This window comes from Trichomycterus rosablanca, chromosome 11, assembly GCF_030014385.1.
Source record: "Trichomycterus rosablanca isolate fTriRos1 chromosome 11, fTriRos1.hap1, whole genome shotgun sequence".
Taxonomy (NCBI): Eukaryota; Metazoa; Chordata; class Actinopteri; order Siluriformes; family Trichomycteridae; genus Trichomycterus; species Trichomycterus rosablanca.
In genome coordinates this window covers 9,187,094-9,209,195 of record NC_085998.1, presented here as the reverse complement: position 1 = coordinate 9,209,195, position 22,102 = coordinate 9,187,094, and the positions used below count along the sequence as shown (strand labels likewise).

General features: G+C 39.0%; 2 protein-coding genes across 2 annotated transcripts; one reads left to right on the top strand and one right to left on the bottom strand.

The window, feature by feature from the left end:
• Window positions 1-1,563: 1,563 nt before the first annotated feature.
• On the top strand, window positions 1,564-7,623 carry qpctla (glutaminyl-peptide cyclotransferase-like a). The gene is made up of 7 exons (XM_063005131.1): window positions 1,564-2,281; window positions 2,857-3,003; window positions 3,974-4,267; window positions 4,779-4,940; window positions 5,030-5,129; window positions 6,647-6,763; window positions 6,955-7,623. Exons 1-7 carry the CDS (start codon window positions 2,039-2,041, stop codon window positions 7,098-7,100), a joined length of 1,209 nt encoding a protein of 402 aa, XP_062861201.1. The 5' UTR covers window positions 1,564-2,038; the 3' UTR covers window positions 7,101-7,623.
• Window positions 7,624-10,649: 3,026 nt separating this feature from the next.
• On the bottom strand, window positions 10,650-13,843 carry six9 (SIX homeobox 9). Its single transcript, XM_063005033.1, has 3 exons — window positions 13,415-13,843; window positions 11,243-11,406; window positions 10,650-10,869 (listed from the first exon to the last, which is right to left on the bottom strand). Exons 1-3 carry the CDS (start codon window positions 13,823-13,825, stop codon window positions 10,650-10,652), a joined length of 795 nt encoding a protein of 264 aa, XP_062861103.1. The 5' UTR covers window positions 13,826-13,843.
• Between the last annotated feature and the right edge of the window lie 8,259 nt (window positions 13,844-22,102).

Sequence of the window (22,102 nt, the reverse complement as noted above, 5' to 3'; positions counted from 1 at the left end):
GGTTCATGACAGAAACAGTAGTTACTCATTACACAAGGTTCATCAGTTCACAAGGTTACATCGAACACAGTCATGGACAATTTTGTATCTCCAGTTCACCTAACTTGCATGTCTTTGGACTGTGGGAGGAAACCGGAGCACCCAGGGGAAACCCACGCAGACGCGGGGAGAACATGCAAACTCCACACAGAAAGGACCCGGACTGCCCCGCCTGGGGATCGAACCCAGGACCATCTTGCTGTGAGGCGACAGTGCTACCCGTACTGCCTACTGAACGTAAAAGTGTAAAGCACTGCAGTTTTATTTATTTATTTATTTTAATATATATTTTCTTTATTCATTTTCTCCCCTTTTCCCCCCTTTTTTAGCGCGTCCAATTGCCCGATTGCGTCATGCTTCCTCTCCACCAATGCCGATCCCTGCTCTGATTGAGGAGAACGAAGTTAACCCACGCCCCCTCCGACACGTGGGCAGCATGCCGTATGCATCTTATCACCTACACTTTGATGAGTGCAGCTCAGCGTTGTGTACGGAGAGACACACCCTGAAAGCACTCTTTTCTCATCTCTGTGCAGGCGCCACTAAGCCAGCAGAGGTTGTAATTGCACCAGTCATGGGAGAAAGACTCCATCCGGCTTAGTCCTGCCCATCTGAACAACAGGCCAATTCGTTTGTTCATGTGGCCGCTCAGCCTTAGCCGGCAGGCAGAGATCCCAGCTCTGGTTCCAGCGTGTGTTTTTACCGCTGCTCCACCTGAGCGGCCAACACTGCAGTTTTATTAACGTGTTTTTTTGTATAGGCTTTACATAATAACAAAAAGACTTTAAACACTGAGCCTATACGGTTACTTATTGTGTTGTTTATTTATTTATTAGGATTTTAACGTCATGTTTTACACACTTTGGTTACATTCATGACAGAAACGGTATTCACTTGTTACACAAGATCCATCAGTCCAGAAGGTTATATCAAACACAGTCATGGGCAATTTTGCATCTTCCATTCACCTCACTTGCACATCTTTGGACTGTGGGAGGAAACCGGAGCTACCGGAAAAACCCACACAGAAACGGGGAGAACATGCAGAGAAAGGACCCAAACAGCTCCACCTGGGGATCGAACCCAGGACCTTCTTGCTGTGAGGCGACAGTGCTACCCACTGATCCACCATGCCTTTCACTTATTGTGTTGTAGCAGTGTAACCAACAGCACTATGAACTTTATTCTACCTGGCAGCAGTATTATTAGTAACCTCATGTCTTTCCCTACCTGGTACTTTGGTGTTCGGCTGTCTTGCTTCCCATCTTGTATCCAATTTGTGCCCTTACTGTGCACTTGATTTACAACCAGATGTGAAAACATCTGTAGGATTGTAGTGCATTACAACCGACATTTAATTTGTAGACATCTGTAAACAGAGCTGCAAAGGCTGGGTTGTGAATGCAACCCTGTCAGAAATGTGGCATTTTGAGCAAGAACTTTCTTGACTGGTCAATCTACTATTTCAATACACTTACATCTGCCAGTAATAATTATAAAAAGCATTTTTATTATTAATGCAAATAAAACAAATACATGTTGGATACAGAACTTACAGACTTTAGAACAGGGCATGATCAGAGCTGCCGTGTAAAGGTTTGTTTTCTATTTTCATTTTGAGTTTAGCTGCACATCCTTTCCATGCCTATGGCTTATGACATTAATATTGATGAATTACATCACAGTTTTACTATAATTATTTATTTACCCCAGTACTCTTCACAGACATACAAATGAATGGCATAAATGATTTCTGCACACCTGGTTACATCTCTTATTAGATCATTTAGAACAATATTTTACTGGACTATTGATCGGAAGGTCGCTGGTTCAAGCCCCAACACTGCCTAATTGGCACTGCTGGGCCTTTGACTCTCAATTGCTTGCATTGTATGCGACCTTAAGTTGCTTTGGACAGAAATCCAAATTTAAATGTAAAAACACTTGTGTTTTACCCTCCAACAGGTCTCCAGAATCTTCCTAGCTGCAGGGTGTGAACATGACGAAGAGCAGCAGGCGGTGCAGATCTGCTCTAGCGAACAGTGCAGGTGGAGGTAGCAGTATTAATGGCTGTGTACAGACACAAACATGCCGGGGTCGTTCTCTCCGCTTGTGGGTGTGTCGCGCACTCCCAGTGATCTTGATATCACTGATGGTGATGTTCATCCTGGGTTCATACCTGTACAATGACCCAAGCAACACTAACATCCCACACCACCGATCGGATCTGTTTAGGGACAAGGTGAATATACGCCATGATCGGAAACAAGTATTAATTTGTTTTTCATGTCAACTTTACACACATAACATGTTTTAACTTTGTTACTTTAATTATGAACAACAATCTATTTATGAGCATATACAAAGATACTTTGGGGTAAAAACCATTGACAGGTGAGCAGATTTTAGGCATTATAATATATACAGTGGTCGGATGAAACGAAAAAGGATGATTAAAAATAGTTCTTTATGTTGGTGAAAAGAAGGGTTACGAGTATGGTCCCAAGGACTTCGTAACGTGAATTATAGAGGTGTGAGCAGCATGATATTAGCTGCTTTTCAGCAAACAGCACTGAACTATTACACAGAATCATGAAAGGAAACATAAATGGAATGAACGTCCTGGAATATTTTAAGAGGAGACAATTTTCCAAACATAATGGATCAAAATAAAACCACAATGCTGCAAAAAGCTAATTATTTATACTGTGAATGTCTCAAGGCTGTAAATCACTCAATCAGCTTAAGTTCAATTTCTCTACAATCTGTATTTGTTCTTTCTTTCTGGTTTTACTCATCTACTCTGTTTTTGCACAGCTCACCCACAAGCCCAGGAAGTTATCTTTGGCCCAGGTACGCCAGCTCGCTGCTCAAGTAGATGGGACTCGGCTCTGGGAGACACATCTGAGACCCATGTTGATTGAAAGAGTGCCAGGTACTGTGGGAAGCAAAGCGGTACGGCAGGTGAGATGCTAGCATGCCTAGCAATGCACTTTATACTAGGGCTAGGCGACAATATGATCTGTTTTGTCAGAAGACAACAAATTATTTTGCTGACCTCAAATCAACAGGATGAAACTTCTCTATATATTTTCCATTCAAGACGTGGCAGAATTTTATTTAGTCAGGACTTTGACTGACCGTGTTTAAAATGACAGGTGTTTTGAATCGCTAAATAAATAAAACTACTGGAAATAAGCCAAACAGATAAACAACAGGTCATTTTGTGCAACCCCTCCTTTGTGGAGTTGGAGTCAAAAAACATTTGGGTTTAGAGGTAAGATGCATAAAAACCAGCAACAATGAAGTTTTGAAAATGCAGCTGCTGCACAATTACACAAACCTGACCACCAATTATAAATAAACTAACCAACTGACAAAATATACTTGGACATATGGGCAAAAGTATTGGGACACCTGACCATGAGCATGTTGGGCATCCCATTCCAAAGCCATGGCCATTTATGTTGAATATTGGTCCCTCTTTTCTTTGTAGCTGTAATATCATGCACTTCTTCGGGAAGACTTTCTACAAGGCTTTGGAGTGTGTCTGTGGAAATTTGTGCTCATTCAATTAATACACTCAGTGAGGTCAGCCACTGATGTTGGAAAAGAAGTTTAATTCATCCCATAAGTGTTGATTAGAGCTGAGACCTGGGTTTTGTGTAAGCAGCTAGTCAAATCATGTCTTTATATGCTTTGCTTTGTGCACAGGGACATCGTGCTTAACGTGAAAGGGGAATTCCCTAAACTGTTGCCACAATGTTAAAAGTATATCATTTACCTTATATATTTTATAAACATGTTAGCAATGGATGTGACAGAAACAACTAAATTCAATCATTACAAGTGGTGTCTACATACTTTTGGCCACATAGTGTATTTAACCACCCCTTTGCCCCTTTTTCTTCTCTTCTGACTCTCTCATGTTCAGCACATCATGTCCCAGTTGCGTTCTCTCTCTGCGGGCTGGACGATAGAGGAGGACTCCTTTCAGTCAGCCACTCCCAAAGGTACAGTGACCTTCAGCAACGTGCTGGCAGTTCTCGACCCATCGGCCCCCCGCAGACTGCTCCTCGCCTGCCACCACGACTCTAAAATCTTCCCCCAAGATCCCAGAGAACCAAAGACCGTGTTTGTAGGGGCCAGTGACTCGGCCGTGCCCTGCGCCATGCTGCTGGAGCTGGCATCGGCTCTGGACACCCAGCTCAGAGCACTAAAACAGCAGGTAATACTCTGGATTAAATGTAGTAGAGATTAGCAGTGGAACCTTATGTGCTAATGGGAGATATAGGAAACATTTATATATATATAGTGAGCATTGTCATGATTGGCTGGGTAAAAAAATGCAGTATTTATTCACTTTGGTTTACTCAACTTGGTTTCATAAGCACTGGTTATGTCTCAGTCCTGTGGGAGGTACCCAGATGGCATTCCTGTGACACATCCAAAGCACTTGAGATCTTACTCATTTGATCAGCACCCACAAACTCCTGCTTACCCTCCACAGATCTGTACAGTCACTGCAGAACTTCTGCTAAACTGACAGGCTTGTCAAACTCACCCTTGTTTACCAGTTTTGTCTTCTCTTAATACGGTAATACAGTTTAGTAAAACCCACATGTTAACCTCAAATAAAAAATTATATGTAAAATATACAAACAAATCAAGTCTGTACCAGAAAATCAACTAAAAATCCCGAAACGTTCATGGCATGTTCTTCTTCCTTCTTCTTGTAGAGACCTGCAGTGACGCTGCAGCTGGTCTTTTTTGACGGCGAGGAGGCGTTTGAGGAGTGGACAGATACAGACTCTTTGTACGGATCACGTCACCTGGCTGAGCTCATGTCCAAAACACCTCATCCTCCTGGTTCTACACACACCACTCAACTACATTCTGTGGTGAGACTCTGGATGCACACTTTCACTTACACACAGTGGATTATTATAAAGTGAGGAACAGAAAGATAATTAGTGGTGTGTTTCTGCAGGATCTGTTCATGCTGCTGGATTTACTCGGTGCTGCAGAGCCGCTGATTGTTAATCATTTTGATAACACAGCGCAGTGGTTTGATCGTCTTATTGCTGCGGGTCAGTCAAAGTTTCCTTGATTTTTACAAATATATTTATTTATTTCTAAACATCAGCAGTGATTTCTATATACAATTATACAGTTGATTGTTTACTTGTGATTAGAACACACACTTTTTTATTGAGGGAGAAAATCTTCACATATTTGAAAGCTTTTTAACATATGACAAAATCTGCTGGGTCAAAAATATACACAGGACAACATCTAATATTTGATTTTAAAGCACACACAGCTTCTGGTGTAACTCTGGTTTGATCTTGCGCCACTCGACCACAAGTTGCCATTCCACATTTTTGATAGTATGGCAGTCAGGACTTTCTTCTAGTCTGGTTCTAGTCTGGTTCTAGTCTGTTTTAGCTATTCCAAAACTAGTTTTGGTGTGCGTTTAGGAGTATTGTTTTCTTGGAACACCCAGCTAAGATCTAACAACCTGGCTGATTGTTTGAGATTGTCTTGAATACATTTGTCTTACATGTTTTATTGTTCTGTACACATTCTGCCATGCACCATTTCTGTTAGTTAGATAATAATTAACAAATGTATTACCCAGCAGATTTTACTATACACTCACTGTATGGCCAATTATATTTGGTAACAACTTGGCATTACTGAGTTCAGGTGTTTCAACCACATCAATTGCTAACAGGTGTTTAAAAAAAAAAAAATGCTTCCAAGTTTGTGCCCCTGTTTACGAAGTGAGACCCATGGTTCAGCATGTCTGGTAAGGGGTAAAATCCATTGGCCAACACAAAGCCCTGCCCTCAAACCCAGTACACATTTGGGATAAGTTAAAACATCAATTATTATTATAGCTTTAAAGGTAGACAGACGACTTCAAATCAGTGTTTATGGATTTGAGATTTGACAATGTAAGCTTACTCTCAAGTGTCCCAATATATTTGATATATAATGTTATACAAAAATTTTAGTTTATGTAAACTTTCAACCTCAGCTGTTTGTGGAAACACAGTCTTCTCATTTCTGCTACAAATTTTTTACATGCCATCTATAATTTTAAAATCAACACTTTAAACTTGACCAGATTTGAGATGTAGTAAAAAAGAACCAACAGTATTAGTCGTAGTGTCTCTATAAATATAAAAACCTTATTATTATCATTGTCACTGTTATTCTTGTTACTATTACTATTATTATCACTATATATTATTTTATTATTATTATTATTATTATTATTATTATTATTATTATTATGTTCGCGTTGATACCTACTTCTAGTGACTATGTGGATAGTGTTTCTCCAGAACATCTTAGCTTTTTAATAGTTTAAACATGGGGACCTCTTTTTAGCTCTGTATTAACTATTTTTAGCTTTCATTTATAATTATAATTATTTTCAGCTTGTTTTATTAAAATGTATAATTGAAATCCCTCCATACACAGAGCTGATCAAACTAATGGTATAAACAAAATTAAGTGTGAAAGGGACTTGAGTAGGTTCTTCCTCCAACACCCTGACCGCCCTGATTACTTTTTTCTGTGTTTGCTGATGTCTCAGAGACAAGGCTGCACCGGCAGGGACTGCTGTCATCCCATCGCTCAGAACGGAGCTACTTCAGGAAGGATTTTTATCTGGGACCAGTACAAGATGACCACATTCCATTTTTACATCGGGGTGAGTGACGGCACATTAACTGCTGCTTTAACAGCTGCTATAACTGTACAGTCCTACAAAACAAACCTAATCTGGGGGAAATCATTGGAAAACTATATCTATACATCATATGGAAAGGGGTGCCCTAACTTGTATCATTATTATTTTAATCATTATAATTATTATTGTTCATTAACATGTCATCCTGGCAGGCGTGCCAGTGCTGCATATGATCCCAACACCATTCCCTCCATTCTGGCACACGCTGGAGGACACAGAGGAAAACATTCATCGTCCCACGGTGGAGAACCTCACCAAGATCCTGTCCATCTTCCTGGCTGAGTATCTGCACCTCTGATTACACTATGACTGATTGTACTCTCTCATATGAAGAGGATGTCGGATTCTACCCTGATGATGGGTCTCCTGCTGGTCCACAGGATCATGTGGTGATATTTTAAAAACTGATAGAAAACTGACTGAAGCTAAAAAGACCTCTGTTGCACTGCATTGCGTTTGAGCCATTGATATTTGAGCCATTGATATTTGAGCCATTGATATTTGAGCCATTGACAATTAAGTCTCTGCTCTGACCTGCAGCCCTGATTGGATTAAGATATGTTTCATGCAAATCCTGTTGGAGCTTGTAAGAGCATTTTGATTCTGCTGACACTGAAAGATTTGTCAAGATATGTCAGTACTCAGACATAGAGTATTAATTCACAAACAGTTACATTGTGTGGAAGTTGCAATAATGACATCCAGTCTGTTCTGTAGATTCTAGAATTACAGATTCACAAATGGACACTGGATTGTGTTGACCAAAATGTATCAGTGCAGCAAAACAAATAAAAATCTATGGCATTTTTTGCCAAAAAATGTTTGATCGTTATTTATTATTTTCCACATGGGTAAGATAAGTCTGCGTGTTAGCCAAATGTTGGTTGAATGAAACTTGCCTTCAAACACCAAATGACATTTAATGCAAAAAAATAATTTTCAAGTTGAATTGAAATTTGTGACTGAATTGTTTGTGAAGATTTAAGGTATTTACCACTGAATCATGCAGCAACATGATGCTACAAAGAAAGTCAGTTATTCAGTTCCTGCATGGTATTCTGTTTTTCCCATACATAATCATCAGTTGCCAAATGAATTGCACAAAAAAAACACTAACCGTAAATGGTTCCATTGATATGCTAATATTTTTACTGATTTAAGATAATAGCACAATATTTAATTTATTTTATTTCCATTAACTGCTTTATCCTGGTCAGGGTCGCGGTAGGTCCACTGTCACAGGGAAAAAGGTGGCCACAAGGCAGAAATACCCTGGTGCCAATCCGTCACAGAGCTTGAGCCAATCATGTCTGTGTTGATGCTCAACCGACCCAGTACAGCTGAGATTCGAACCCAGACCTGCGATGGTGGGCTAGCATTTTTCTCAAAAATAAACATTGGGATTACCTTCTCAAAGATGGTCACATGTCCCTTTAAACTGGTCTCTAATAAGGAACCTTAAAAGAAACTGGTCCTTCTGCTTCTTTTCAACCAGGGCAGAGTTCCTCAGAAACACCAGCACAATCCGGAAACCTAATGTGTGGAGTCCATAATCTTAATGAATACTTTACTAAACATTATTTTTAAATTGTATAAATAATTATCAGCACATTGGAGAGTGATGTTTATTTATAAAAGGTACTATGCTTCAGCTACATCTGATAAAAATTTCTTTGAGGAGGCTATTATGAACAAATTTGTATAAATCCGAGCACCTACAAACACAGTACATGTGATTTATTACACTGCTGAATCAGAAATGAATAGCTAAGAGATACAGTGATATTGTAAACCATGGGTGTCCAAACATTTCTTGTTGGGGACTAGATGTAGGAAAGAAAATGTAAGAAGAGGCCACGGATTCTGTGTAAGAATACAAAAAAAAATTGGCCTTTTAATTTGTAGGACTAATTTTAATGATTTATCTTTGCCAGTGTTGTGTCCCAGCAGTTCTCAACCTTTTTCCCTTTCATACCCAACACCAAACCCGCCACCCTATCAAAAAACATCCTGGGACCATTTTGACACGGGTTATGATATTATTCTAAGGCGTTTAGCGAGTATGACGAAAGTTGTTGTCTTTTTGGGAAATTTGATAAACGAAGGATAAAGGTAGCTATCTTGGTATTTTCTGATTTTGGTTGATGTAGTTGGTTTACTCCTGGTGAACTGGTGGTTCTGGTGAAGCTTCCTTACCTGGGACTGCTTTAATGGGATCCGCATCAACACTGGAATTATTCGTATTCGCCATCAGTTGACAGTTGCACTTTCGAGGTGGGCAAATCAAATATTTGTCCATTCTCAGAATCCCAAGGTAGTTTTTTTTTTTTATGCATTATCTCCCCTTTTTCTCCCTTTGCCCAATTGCATCATGCTTCCTCTCCGCCTATGCCGATCCCTGCTCTGACTGAGGAGATCGAAGCTAACCCACGCCCCCTCCGTCACGTGGGCAGCAAGCCGTATGCATCTTATCACCCACACATTGACGAGTGTTGTGCCACCTAGCGTCGTGTACGGAGAGACACACCCTAAGAGCACTCTTTCCCCATCTCTGTGTAGGCGCCTCTAATCAGCCAGCAGAGGTCGTAATTGCACCAGTCTGACAGAGAGAGACCCATATCCGGCTTAGTCCCGCCCACCTGAACAACAGGCCAATCGTCGTTCATGTGACCGCTCATCCTCAGCCAGCAAGGCAGAGCTGAGATTCTATACGATGTATTCGAGATCCCAGCTCTGGTTGCAGCATGCGCCCCTACCGCTGTGCCACCTGAGCGGCATCCCAAGGTAGTTTTAAATAGATTGATATGATATCGCAAGAGATATAATCTATGCCAAGAGCCTATACATTTTCCTGTCAGATTATTTTTACTTTACACCTAATTCTAATGGGAACACTATTACACTCCGTCATTAAAACAACTGTTTCCTGACAAATTACACATACACACTTTCCTTTAAAACCATTGAAAAACATTTCTTTTCCCAACGTGCCAGAAATCTTTCTTTGGACTTTCTTTGGAGTCGCCATGTTTATCCACAAGTTCAGGAACATTACTGTAGGTGAAACGTTTTTTATTATTATTTATTTTTTAACCCCTTTTTCTCCCCTTTTAGCGCATCCAATTGTTCAATTAGCATCGTGCTTCCTCTCTGTCTATGCCGAACCCTGCCCTGACGGAGGTGATTGAAGCTAACCCGTATCCCCTCCGAAACACGAGCAGCAGCCAGATGCATCTTTGCCACCCACACATTGACGAGTTTGGCGCCACCTAGCGTTGCATGCGGAGAGACACACCCTAAGGGCACCCTCTCCCATCTCTGTGTAAGCGCCTCCAATCAGCCGGCAGAGAACGCAATCGCATTCTGACAGAGAGAGACCCACATCCGGTTCTTTGTCCCACCCCCCATATGAGCAACCGGCCAATCGTTGCTCATATAGCCACTCAGCTTCGAACCGGTAAAGCAAGGCTGGATTCGATACCACGTTCTCAGAATCCAGCCCTGGTTGCAGCGCGTTTCTTTTTACCGCTGCGCCACCTGAGCGGCAAACGTTGTTTTTGAGTTATGGTGTTTCTTAGACCGGTTTTATGTAATAGCAACACCCAAGTTTAAACTAGGAATTTTTCTTTTAGCCTGCTTAATAGATGGCGAAATTTCATTTAATTCCTAAATTACCACACGGGTGGGTTCAAAAATGGTAACTGGCTGTAGGTTGGACACCACTGTCTTAAACATTTAGGTACATAAGCAGACCATCACTGAATTGCATTTTTCTGTCAGTAGGTGGCGCCATTTATCTGTCCATGTTTTAATTCCAGCTGTTTCTGCTGTACATTCATCCAGTCGGCTAAATATTTGACGGCATCGCCAGCACCCCTGAACAGGCAAAATAGTTCACAGGTCCCAGGTGTCTGAGAGGGGGTGGCTGGTTTAATGAGAGCTGACAGCAGGGTAACAGTGTGCTGGGGCTCGGAGGTGGTGAAAGGTCATCATCAGACCTGTGGAATGAACCTCTAGGTGCTCTGTCGGAGAGCAACAACTGCTCGGCTGTGTCGTCTTCTGTTTGACTGATAAAAAAAGAAGAGGAGAAGTTTTAATCTGACATCTGTAATTTATGCAAAAATGCAGCACTCAAAACAAATGGCGTAGTTGAGAATTTCTGCTACTAAAATTTGGAATTAATTGTACCTGTCTGAAACATAATAATAACTCCTGGGGAAAATCTTTTGCCTTGTGGGCTCTAAGAACAGGTGGGTTCCCAACACCAAGTTTGAGACCGCTGTCTGATTAGTTATTGTATTAGCACTTTTTGCTAAGCCATTTAATTTACAATAGTAAATACAGTCAGGTATGTTAGAGCAGAACACTCAACTGTGCTATTCTACTTTATCACATAAATTGGGATTGGTAAATTCCAATAAAAAAAAAAAAAACACTCACTCTTTGCGGCCCTGGGCAGCTCTGTCTCTCTGCCGTCGGTTCTTGAACCAGTTGCTGACCTGAGTGGGTGTGAGACCGGTTGCTGATGCTAAATCTCGTTTCTCCCGGGGTGATGGGTAAGGCTTCCGACAGTACCACTCTCTCAGCAAACTGCGAGACTTCTCCTAAAATATATACACACACACTCTGAGAATGCCTGTTACAGTTATATAATTGTGGCTGATATTTATTTGCATAATTCTTTGGTATTTTCTGCTGATTGACTGTGTCTAATATACAGTATTATGAAAATAACATTAGTGGCATAATACACACAGCAAACATGCACACTACCATTTAAAATAAACTATTATTATTATATTCACTTATTTGCTAACAAGAAAAAAATAATAATTACATGCTTCAAACTTGTTTTTAACATTACTGTACCACTGTGTACAAAGTGAAGTCCATAAAGAGATTGTTTGGCATGTTTGGTGAAAAGAATTCCAGTGATCTGCACAGGGCCCTGATCTTCACTGCACTGAACACCTTTGGGATGAATTGGAATCTTGATTGTAAGCCAGCCTCTCATCAAATATGTACCTTGTGAGTCAAGTGCTTTTTTTGACCGAATGAGTACAAATTCCCACAGAAAATCTTGTAAAAAGCCTTTACAGAAGAAAGAAGGCTGTTATCGCCACAAATGTCCATGGTTTTGAGATCAGAGGACATGAAAGTACCTGAAGTGGGAAAAAAAACTCCTCACAGATGAAGCAGTGATTGAACCCAGGTTCACAGGGCCCATGTCGCTGTGCAGCACCCAATCTACCAGCTTCAGGTCTAACTCTGGTTAGCTGAACAAACTGCATATTGGCCCGGTATGGTCATACAGGGCAACTTTTAATAAACCTTCTTTAATATAAGCTTTCATATAAGTGGGAGTGTAAGGATTTGCCTGTTTCCCATACATTGTACATTTCAACCCTGTGATTCACCCTTATCAGTCCAGGCGAATGAGACTAGCATGTGCATCCTCCAGGACATGTGAAGCCAGACTTCACTACAGGCTTTGTTTCATACAGCGAGGATTGATAGGGTAGATAATTCCATCCCTCCCACCCGGAGAGCAGAGCTAATCAGTTCCCAGCTCCCAACTATGAAAGGCTGTTGGAATTTTCAGGCACCCTCTGGCTGATAAGCAAACACATTTCTGTTGTATCACTCAGGAGCCAAGATTTACCCATCTGTACTGGTGCACCAGGCGTTCTCCTTTTTATCAGCAGATAATTCAACATAAATAGTTATACTATACTAATACTTAAAGGAATGACTTAGCATTTTTTATGTGATCAGACCACAGACAATCATTTCAACAACATTTCCTGTACTGAGAAAACAGACAAAAAAGAAACCAGAGATTAGACTTTAATTTTAATTAGGAGACTGAACTTATGTTTAGCAACTGCTTCATTCTGAGGCATGCAGTGGGTACTGTTGATGCCTCAGCACAAGAAGAACCTGGGTATAATTCCCCGGCCAGACAGCCTGAGTCATTCCTGTGTGAAGTTTGCATTTTTCTCCCTGTGTCTGTGTAAGTTTCCTCCTGGTGCTCCGGTTTCCTCCCACTAATCCAAAGACACTGTCAGGCCAACCAAAACTACTAACATTGCCCTAAGAGTGTGTGTGTGTGTGTGTGTGTGCGCGCGCATTGTAATGAATTGGCAATCTGTAATGAATTGGCAACCTGCCTTCTGATTGGCTAATGTCTGCCAGGTGAAAGGGCCAGAGGAATTCCTCATCAATGCTGCAATTATGACCTCTGCTGGCTGGTTGATGGTGCCTGCACAGAGATGGTGAATAATAGAGAGCAGTGCATGACTCTCTGTAGCTCAATATTGATCTCTGTGTGAATTTGCTTTGGGCAGGTGAAAAGAAGCGGTGGCAACTGCACATGTCAGAGGGGGCATTTTGTTAGGTACGGCCCTCCTCGGCCAGGGTGCACCAGTGGAGGAGAGATATGACCAGAGTAGTTAGATATGACTATATTGGTAAAAATGTGGAATAATAAAAAAAATGAGCATAAAAGATTTTGCTCAAGAGTCTAACAGTGGGAATCCTGAGCTCCCTGCACTGCCCCCATTCATTCATTATGGATGAACAGCTTAAATTATGACCTCTAGACAATTCTACCTTAAAGCAGTAGCTGGTTTCCTCTCCGTCCCAGATAGTCCGAGGCAGTGGGAACTTGCGACGCACTCTGTATTTGCCCACAGCTCCAAGAGGGCGCCCTCGCTGTAGCTCAGCCTCCAGGTAGCGGGCCCGGAGCCAGAGCTGCTGAAGAAGCGAGTGGCTGCGTGGAGAGAACATGTTCCCCTCGATAAGCTCGTATAGTTCATTGAAGTGACCCTGATGGAAAACCACTGCTGCCCTTGCCTTCAGAACACTCTCCATGCTCTGCTGTGCACTCAGGTATGAGGAAGAAGAGCAGGTGGAGATGGAGGGTAGGGAGCAAAGGAAGGATGATAAACGGTCAATACAGCCACTTTGGAGAAGAACTTCACATACACAGGCAACCTGGTCTTGGGAGAAGCCCATTGCCATTGTGCACAGCTAGAGGAGAGATGGAATGGAATTGATATTAGGTACAGATCCTTTGTTTATAATGACATTGTTGAATCTAATTATTGAGTTCAGGTGTTCAGTTTTGCCTGGAACACAAGCTGTTGGACAGTGTAAGACTGAGCAGTTTTTGGAATGATTACAAACTGTTGTTGAACTTTCCATATGTCATTATAGTTATTATATAATTTGATATAAAAGGAGTATTAAGAAAGGCCCAGTCATTTACATGCATGGATGGGTCTTCCCTTTGCAGAAAACTATGCAAGCAGTTTAAGAATGTTTCTCAACAAACAACAAAAGCAGGAAAATTAGCCATTTTACCATCTACAGTCCTTAACATTTTCTAAATCTTCATGCGGAAGATGCAAGGCTGAAAACCAATATTAAAAGCCCATTACCTACAATTTCTCAGACAGCACTGCAATAAAAAACAAACATGCTTCTGTAATAAGAATACTTTGTTAGTCTGGAGGCTAAAAATGTATGACTCTGCATCAGTATGTGGAAACCACACATTATTGAGGAGTCCATATGAGGAATCAGTCATCATTCATGTACATTTAAACACAAAACTCGTTTTGAGTGGAGGTCTAGGGGCAGTTAGTAATAAATTCTTTATTCTGCTGTATTTTTAAAATTAAAACTTTTTCAGAAAGTGTGTGAATACCACACAACAACAACAAAAATATTTCTCCAGTCTTGTCCTCGTCATTCTTCAGTTAGTGTAAAGTTTACATACACATGCAAGTGACGTGTAGCTTAATAGTAGTCTTGGAATTCCAATTGTTTATGCAACTGATGAAAAGGCTCATTTACCCTTGTTCCAGTAGCTTCTAACTCATGCGGACCATTTTGGAGGCTGCTCTTGTTGTGTGTGTGTGTGTGTGTGTGTGTGTATATGTCTATATATATATGCAGTATAAAATGAAGCATATATCGTTTTATCATTTTAGACTTTGAAAGTGTCAATTAAACTTTATTAGTGACTGAATCCTTTACATTTAATGGAATACATATTTGTCTGTATCCAACAGTTGATGGAATTTAACTATTGCCCAAAGTCTTCTATTATGGATTAGTTCTGAATATGCATAGTATTAAAAATCATATTACAGTATTCATATTTTACAGTTGTTATAAATAATCTATTGGTTAAATATGTCTAAAGCTATATAATTAATTAAAATGCATTTTTTTTTTTACCTTCTTTTAGGCAGGTTGGTTCACTCTCGAGTGAAAGATGCCAATGTCTTAATAATCCTTTGTTTCAATAAACTGAGAAATTCACGAGTGTGACTGAGTGTATGCGGTTACACACTTATATCTGTTCTCACCTGAGCAGATCCGCCCCAGTGCAGAACACTGAGGTAACCAGAGCCCATGCGGGTTAAGAAAACACTGACAAGCACTAACACACACTTTGCGTTGAGTCATGCACACACAGAGAGAGAGAGAGAGAGAGAGAGAAAGAGAGAGAGACCTTACCCAAACCTGTTAATATGGGGCCTGGGTGAGAGCTCAATAATAAAATAACAAACGAAGGATCAAAACAAACACAGTAACATTTGAATGCTTTCTTATTTCCAAATCAAATGAGCATGCCAACGTTTAAGCAGATTTGGTTAGTAATGAGTCCTGCCCGACATACGTGACATGTACAGGGATGGGGGTCATTTCACTCTTATTGAGCACCTGACAAAGTCTGAGCATGGTTAGACTGAGGCAGCAAAGAAGTATATATTATTTTGCTGAAGCATGCGAAAGAACGCTGAGTGTAAATTGAGCGTAACCCAGAAGTGAGTCCAAAATGCTTTTCCAAAGAGAAAGTAATATTATGTCAAATATAATTGTAATAATAATAATAATAATAGAAATAACAACAACAATAATAATAATAATTATTATTATTAGCATCTCAGTTTCTAAAATGACTAAGTTACTAGAGCTGCTTTGGTCTATTGTCTGGACTGTTATTGTAAAGTAGAAACATCCATTGTTCAACAGATGATGTGATTTTATTTTAAATGGGCATGTATAGCTGAGCTGTTGTTGCTCCAGTAGCTCAGCTATACATGCCCATTTAAAATAAAATCACATCATCTGTTGAACAATTCAGTAGGTGTGCTACAACAACAGAACTCTCTGCAGGGCAGTGGTCCTGTTCTGACAGCAAGAAACTATGATGTAAAAGACATGAACATTGGACCAAGGTGCAGTATTCTTTTAACTGTGCTGTTTTTTGGGGTTTGGTAATCGTCAGAAAAACACTTCCTGTCTTGAAGCATATAGTGCCAAGATTAATGGAGGTAAAATAGTGTTTTTAAGGTTTTGTCCTTAAACGCCTTTATTTCAGTGGAGGGCAATCTTAATAAAACACTATACAATGGCGTTCTGAAGAATTTTGTCCCCTTAGTTTTGTGCTTAAAAGTTTGATAAATGTTACTGTTTCAGCATAGCACTGCTTCATGCACAAATTGAGCTCTATTAAAAACAGTTGGCTAAGTTTGGTGTGAATAAACCTAATAAGCCCCAACCTTAACCACCATTTCATTTACGAATACAGTGAAATGCTTACTTATTGCCCAATAGTCGTGCCTGACCTCACTAATGCTTTTGTAGATAAATCAAAGTGATCCTTGCAGTCATGTTTTAACATGTAGTAAAAACCCCCCAAAAAATTGTGTTTGAGAATCAAAGATTAAGTAAAGTCTCGGACATCAAGAAACATTTGGCTACATAGAGTTAAAGTCAAACATACAACAATAATGGAAACATATTTCATAAAAGTTTAGCGATTTCCAGTGACTGTCATGGTAGACCTATTTTGGTGGCTTTTATGCATTTGACCATCTAGACAAGTTTCCTTTCTTATAATCATGGAGACAAATTAACCAGCTGTAGTCAGTCATAATTACTAGTAAAGAATTAAAAGGCATGTTAAATGTAAAAGTTTATGGAATGTATGTATTATAGAACTCTCTACACAACCAGATTCATCATCTAAATTGCTGGATACAAGTCTTTATACAGCATTTTAAATTACGTTTTTTCAGATTTAGTTTTTTATAAACTTGAAAAAGTTTGAAAAACTTGAAAAAAATTTTTTTTACATGTTTTTACAACGATAGTTAATCATGTAGTTACAGAACAAATTACAATAATAATAATTTTTAAAAAGTCACAAGACATACTTGGCATAGTACTGTCACAAGGCATACGTGTACACTGATCAGCCATAACATTAAAACCACCTCCTTGTTTCTACACACACTGTCCACGTTATCAGCTCCACTTACCATATAGGAGCACTTTGTAGTTCTACAATTACTGACTGTAGTCCATATGTTTCTCTGCATGCTTTGTTAGCCTCCTTTCATGCTGTTCTTCAGTGGTCAGGACTCTCCCAGGACCACCACAGAGTAGGTATTATTTGGGTGGTGGATCATTCTCAGCACTGCAGTGACTGACATGGTGGTGGTGTGTTAGTGTGTGTTGTGGTGGTATGGGTGGGGTAAGTGAAGTTTTTACACACATCACTTTCACTGCTGGACTAAGAGTAGTACACCAACCAAAAATATATCCAGCCAACAGTGCCCCGTGGGCAGCGTCCTGTGACCACGGATGAAGGTCTAGGAGATGACCAACTCAAACAGCAGCAATAGATGAGCGATCGTCTCTGACTTTACATCTACAAGGTGGACCAACTAGGTAGGAGTGTCTAATAGAGTGGACAGTGAGTGGACACAGTATTTAAAAACTCCAGCAGAGCTGCTGTGTCTGATCCACTCATACCAGCACAACACACACTAACACACCACCACCATGTCAGTGTCACTGCAGTGCTGAGAATGATCCACAGGGTGAAAGCAGGCTAAAAAAGCATGTAGAGAAACAGATGGACTACAGTCAGTAATTGTAGAACTACAAAGTGCTTCTATATGATAAGTGGAGCTGATTAAATAGACAGTGAGTGTAGAAACAAGGAGGTGGTTTTAATGTTATGGCTGTTAGGTGCATGTTAACGTTCATCTTAATTTCTCGGTTTTATATGTTTAGTGGAACACATTTGGAATTAGACTTGGGGAAGAATTAGAAGTTCGACTGATTGAAATTACTTTGACGTGTGTATTAAAAAGTTTTAATATTTTATATAAGTGTATAATATTTATATTAGTATGGAGTAGAAAGAAATTAGAAATACTCGGCATTGTGTTCAACAAAACTTTAAAGGTTAAGACGCAACCTTTAAAAATAAATAAAAATAATGATTTATTATGCGTTCTGTCCAGATGCAAATTAGATTAATAAAGTCCACGTCTCACAACAGCAAATCAAACACAGACGCTGTTGAGGAACGAAATAAAGAAGCGCATGCGCATTAGCGTAGTAAGTAAAGTACATCGTTACCTAACTCACAGCCTGTCTGAACTGCTGGCTGTTGTTGGAATGAAATAGACTATCATGGAAGATCACAACCTAATCTAGTACACATTTTATTTGGGAGATTTTGCAACAGACGTCTGCCTGCCAAAACCCCACAGTCCTGGCTGTCAGTCAGCTGCTGGAGCTAACGTGAACCTGCAGTAATGAAAGGCAGCTGTGCTCCGTCCAGCACCGATCAAAACACAGCACAGACGCTCCAGAAGATGGTAACGAAATGAAGTTAGCAAATGTGTTTTTCTCTCTTTCCACCCCTGCTTTATTAGGGTTTTAAGGTCATGTTTTCCCCTTTGGTTCCATCCATGACAGGACAGGTAGTTACAGGCTATGCATGATGTGTTTAAGTTCACTGTTGAACACAGTCACGAGCGATTTTATTTCTCCAACTCACCTCACTTGCATGTCTTTGAAGAAAAGCCACGCAGACTCAGGGAGAACATGCAAACTACACAGAAAGGACCTGGTAATTAAACCCAGAACCTACTTGCTGTGAGCAGACAATACTACCCACTGTGCTGCCCTTCACCCCAGTTATAATCCTTAATAAATTAAGATGATCAAAATAGTAAAATTGCTGTTGGGCTATTTTGTCTGCTTGCTTTCTATTCTGTCACCTGTAAGTCACTTTGTATAAAAGCATCTATACTTATGTGTAAACACTTAAATAAAAACCACAAGATCCAACAGGTTGTGTTGTAAAATACATTTTAATACAACATTAAAACACAACTGAATATAAAAAATAGAATAAGTACAAAACACCCCTTTAACAAGAGGTACGCATAATTCTCATGCTAGAAGTAATAAAATGAAATCCTTTAATAAAGTACATTTTCAAATCTTTGGTTTGATCAGCTGCATATTTTCCTCTGGGTTACATTATTGGATGTATTTGGCAGAGTACTATAGGCTAAAATAATCACATACAACAATCATACATAACAACAACTAAAAACTCACTTATGTATTTGTCATTCATACATTTGGACACAAACATACAGGCACATTCCCATTTGTTACTTACATATTGGGAAACACCTTGTTCAGGTGCAAGAAAGAAATATGACAAAATAGTAACAGGTAATACAAAACTTTGGCAAATGAATGCTACATGTCCTATTTTGAATACGCAATAAGAATAAAAATCCAGAAAGTATATAGAGTATGCATGATTGTGGTGAATAAAGTGTATCTACTGTATGCAGGCACACTAGCACACAACGCTGCATCATAAATGATAAATGCTTTAAATATACACAAATAAACACAAAAACAAGAAAAAGGCACATTTACGGCTGGAATAAACATAGTGACACTGACAGAAAGACACAATGATTCAGTGAAATGGTAACAGTACATAGTTTGTGTTAGTGTCACAACGTCATCAATAGTGGAGAATAACTCTCAGATAGGATGCAAGGTATTAAAGAAACAGTACATTACCTTTTATTTTTAAAATGTGCAAAAAACTTGAACCCAAAGTCACTGGGAAGCTCAGAATTCAAGACAAGACTTCCATGTTGAACATTTACATTTTCAAACTCTGCATGCAAGTAAAATCAGAAATAACTGCAGAAATAATAATATTTTTTAGCTCCCAAGTAGTTCTTGCTCCAAGACTCAATGAGGACATAGACATTCATTTACAGGAGTTCAGGAGAGCAGATTTTGCACTGCTCTCTAAAAGATGGTATTCCTATTTCCCTTATAGATCAGAGTGACACTAGCCCCTATTGGAAGACTTTGGTTACAAAGTTGAGCAGTTAGCCCAGTAAAATGACATAAGTTGCAGTTTGAAAAAAGAAAAGCATGTGATAAAAAGGTAGCTGTCAAGTGATAGAACAGAATAAGAACTGGAAGAAATTGGGGTGGGCTTAAGCAAATTTGGCACAATATTTTCCATCATCTAGAAAATAATTCTACAATATAACAGCAAAAAGTAATAATTGATAGTGCTATTTTGTATTTGAATAAAATTGCATATGCTGACAAGTAAATAGTGAATTTTATTATATTTATACCAGTATAGCTTTCATTACTACTTACAAATCCTCATAAATATGGTAATTACACTTTTATCTTTGACATAATCTGCCCACAATGTGTAGTGTAATGCAATGTGTAGAGTTTTATTCCATGTCATACTGTTAATGTGAAAAAGGTTTAGCTTTCTGTGTCTAAACATTAATGGTTCCCAAACTTTTCAGGGTCAGGGTACACCTATAAATTATTCCCATTTTCACAGCACCCCAAAACAGCAAGAATGAATTAAAAATCTTTACAATAAGCTTCATATCATGTATGTAACTATATAATAGTAGTAGTAGTAATAATAATAATAATAATAATAATAAGAGGTAGCTTTTTATTTTTGGACTTGGTACTGGGTTTTGATGATGACTGGTTGTTAAAAGTAAATAAATTTTGAGGTTGGATCATTTCACTAGCTCGGGCCAGGCCAGATGGATACATGTGATATAGTCATAACAATCAAGGCAAACTGTCTAACCTTAAATAAAAGTTCCTTTTTAGGCTGAAAAAGCAGTACATTAAATTCGTATGAATTTGTATAGCAATTTAATAAAACAATTTCATTTTAAAATGACATTTATAGCTTATTCTGTGGCACCCCTGACCGAACAACAAGGCATTGCCTAGGTAACGGCCCTTTTAATTTGAAATTAACTGTACTTTGAATAGGAGTGTTTCATAAATAAAAAAACAACAATTAGGGGATCATAACATCTCAAACTGATGTAAGCTAGTATTCTGGGCGTACATAAATAATGAGCTTGGTCTGCATTAATAGTTTAAAGAATTGCTTCAGTCTCTGGATGTGCAATAATGATAGGAAACATACACAAACTGCAATTACACTAAATGAGGCACACAATAATGAATCTACAACTGCTGACACAGGACTATTCCCATCATTTATCCATTAGGGAAATTAATTGTTACAAATTTTGTTTGACCTTTCCAGGCTGTTCGAATCTGTTTTATCTGAGGTATTGTTTACCACTATATTATCATTCGAAATCTGAGCTGTATCAGCTGACTGTGGATCTTGTGGAATCTTGTTAACAGTAGACGTGCTGGTTTGGCTACACTAGGTTTCAATGCCATTGTGCTGCAGTAAGCAGGAGTCAAATAATGTGATTAACAAACTATAAACAATCTGTTACTTATTGGACTGCTTTAGAATATGTTACAGGATAAAATAAACATAGTTTCTGTATGAAGCAGGGATGATCAATGTGTTTGAAAAAAAATATTTAAGAGTTTTCCTAGTATTCAATTACTTAATGTGGTATTTAAATATTTTTTTATTTAAATGGAGACAAAAATTATTAAGACCTTATTCATTTAGACTTTATGAAAATTGTGGAATTTAAATGCTGTTTTTTTGTAATTGATTGAATAATACAAACATTTCCCGTTTGTTTTAGCATTGAAGTTGGTAAGAAGCTAGCCCTTTATGTCCTCAAATCAATAGTTTGTTGTATGATTATGCTATTGGGTAACCATCCAAAGGGTACAGATAATGATAAAAAACATTGTGCATCTCAATAATTGCCATCAGTCCCTTTATATTTCCATGAAAAGCAAAATCTCCACATCCTCTAATTATTTCCTACAGAACCTGAAATATGTGTAAAAATGTGTAAGTCAAAATATATCACATCTCTGGGTATCAAAGGTGGGCATTTCTGCTATATTAGGAAAAGTCTATAATCTAGGGAATTCAGATTATTATTTGCCATGGTTTGTATATTTGATTCCAGATGTTTATTCTTCCCTTAAAAAGAGTGCTAC

Bases quoted from the DNA above. Each gene is read 5' to 3' on its own strand.
- qpctla (XM_063005131.1), top strand. From the start codon at position 2,039: ATGACGAAGAGCAGCAGGCGGTGCAGATCTGCTCTAGCGAACAGTGCA. The intron at 5,130-6,646 runs GTCAGTCAAAGT...CTGATGTCTCAG, and splicing joins TGATCGTCTTATTGCTGCGG to AGACAAGGCTGCACCGGCAG. The intron at 6,764-6,954 runs GTGAGTGACGGC...TCATCCTGGCAG, and splicing joins CATTCCATTTTTACATCGGG to GCGTGCCAGTGCTGCATATG.
- six9 (XM_063005033.1), bottom strand. From the start codon at position 13,825: ATGGCAATGGGCTTCTCCCAAGACCAGGTTGCCTGTGTATGTGAAGTT. The intron at 11,407-13,414 runs GTAGAATTGTCT...TATATATTTTAG, and splicing joins AAACCAGCTACTGCTTTAAG to GAGAAGTCTCGCAGTTTGCT. The intron at 10,870-11,242 runs GTGAGTGTTTTT...TTTTTTTATCAG, and splicing joins GCTGCCCAGGGCCGCAAAGA to TCAAACAGAAGACGACACAG.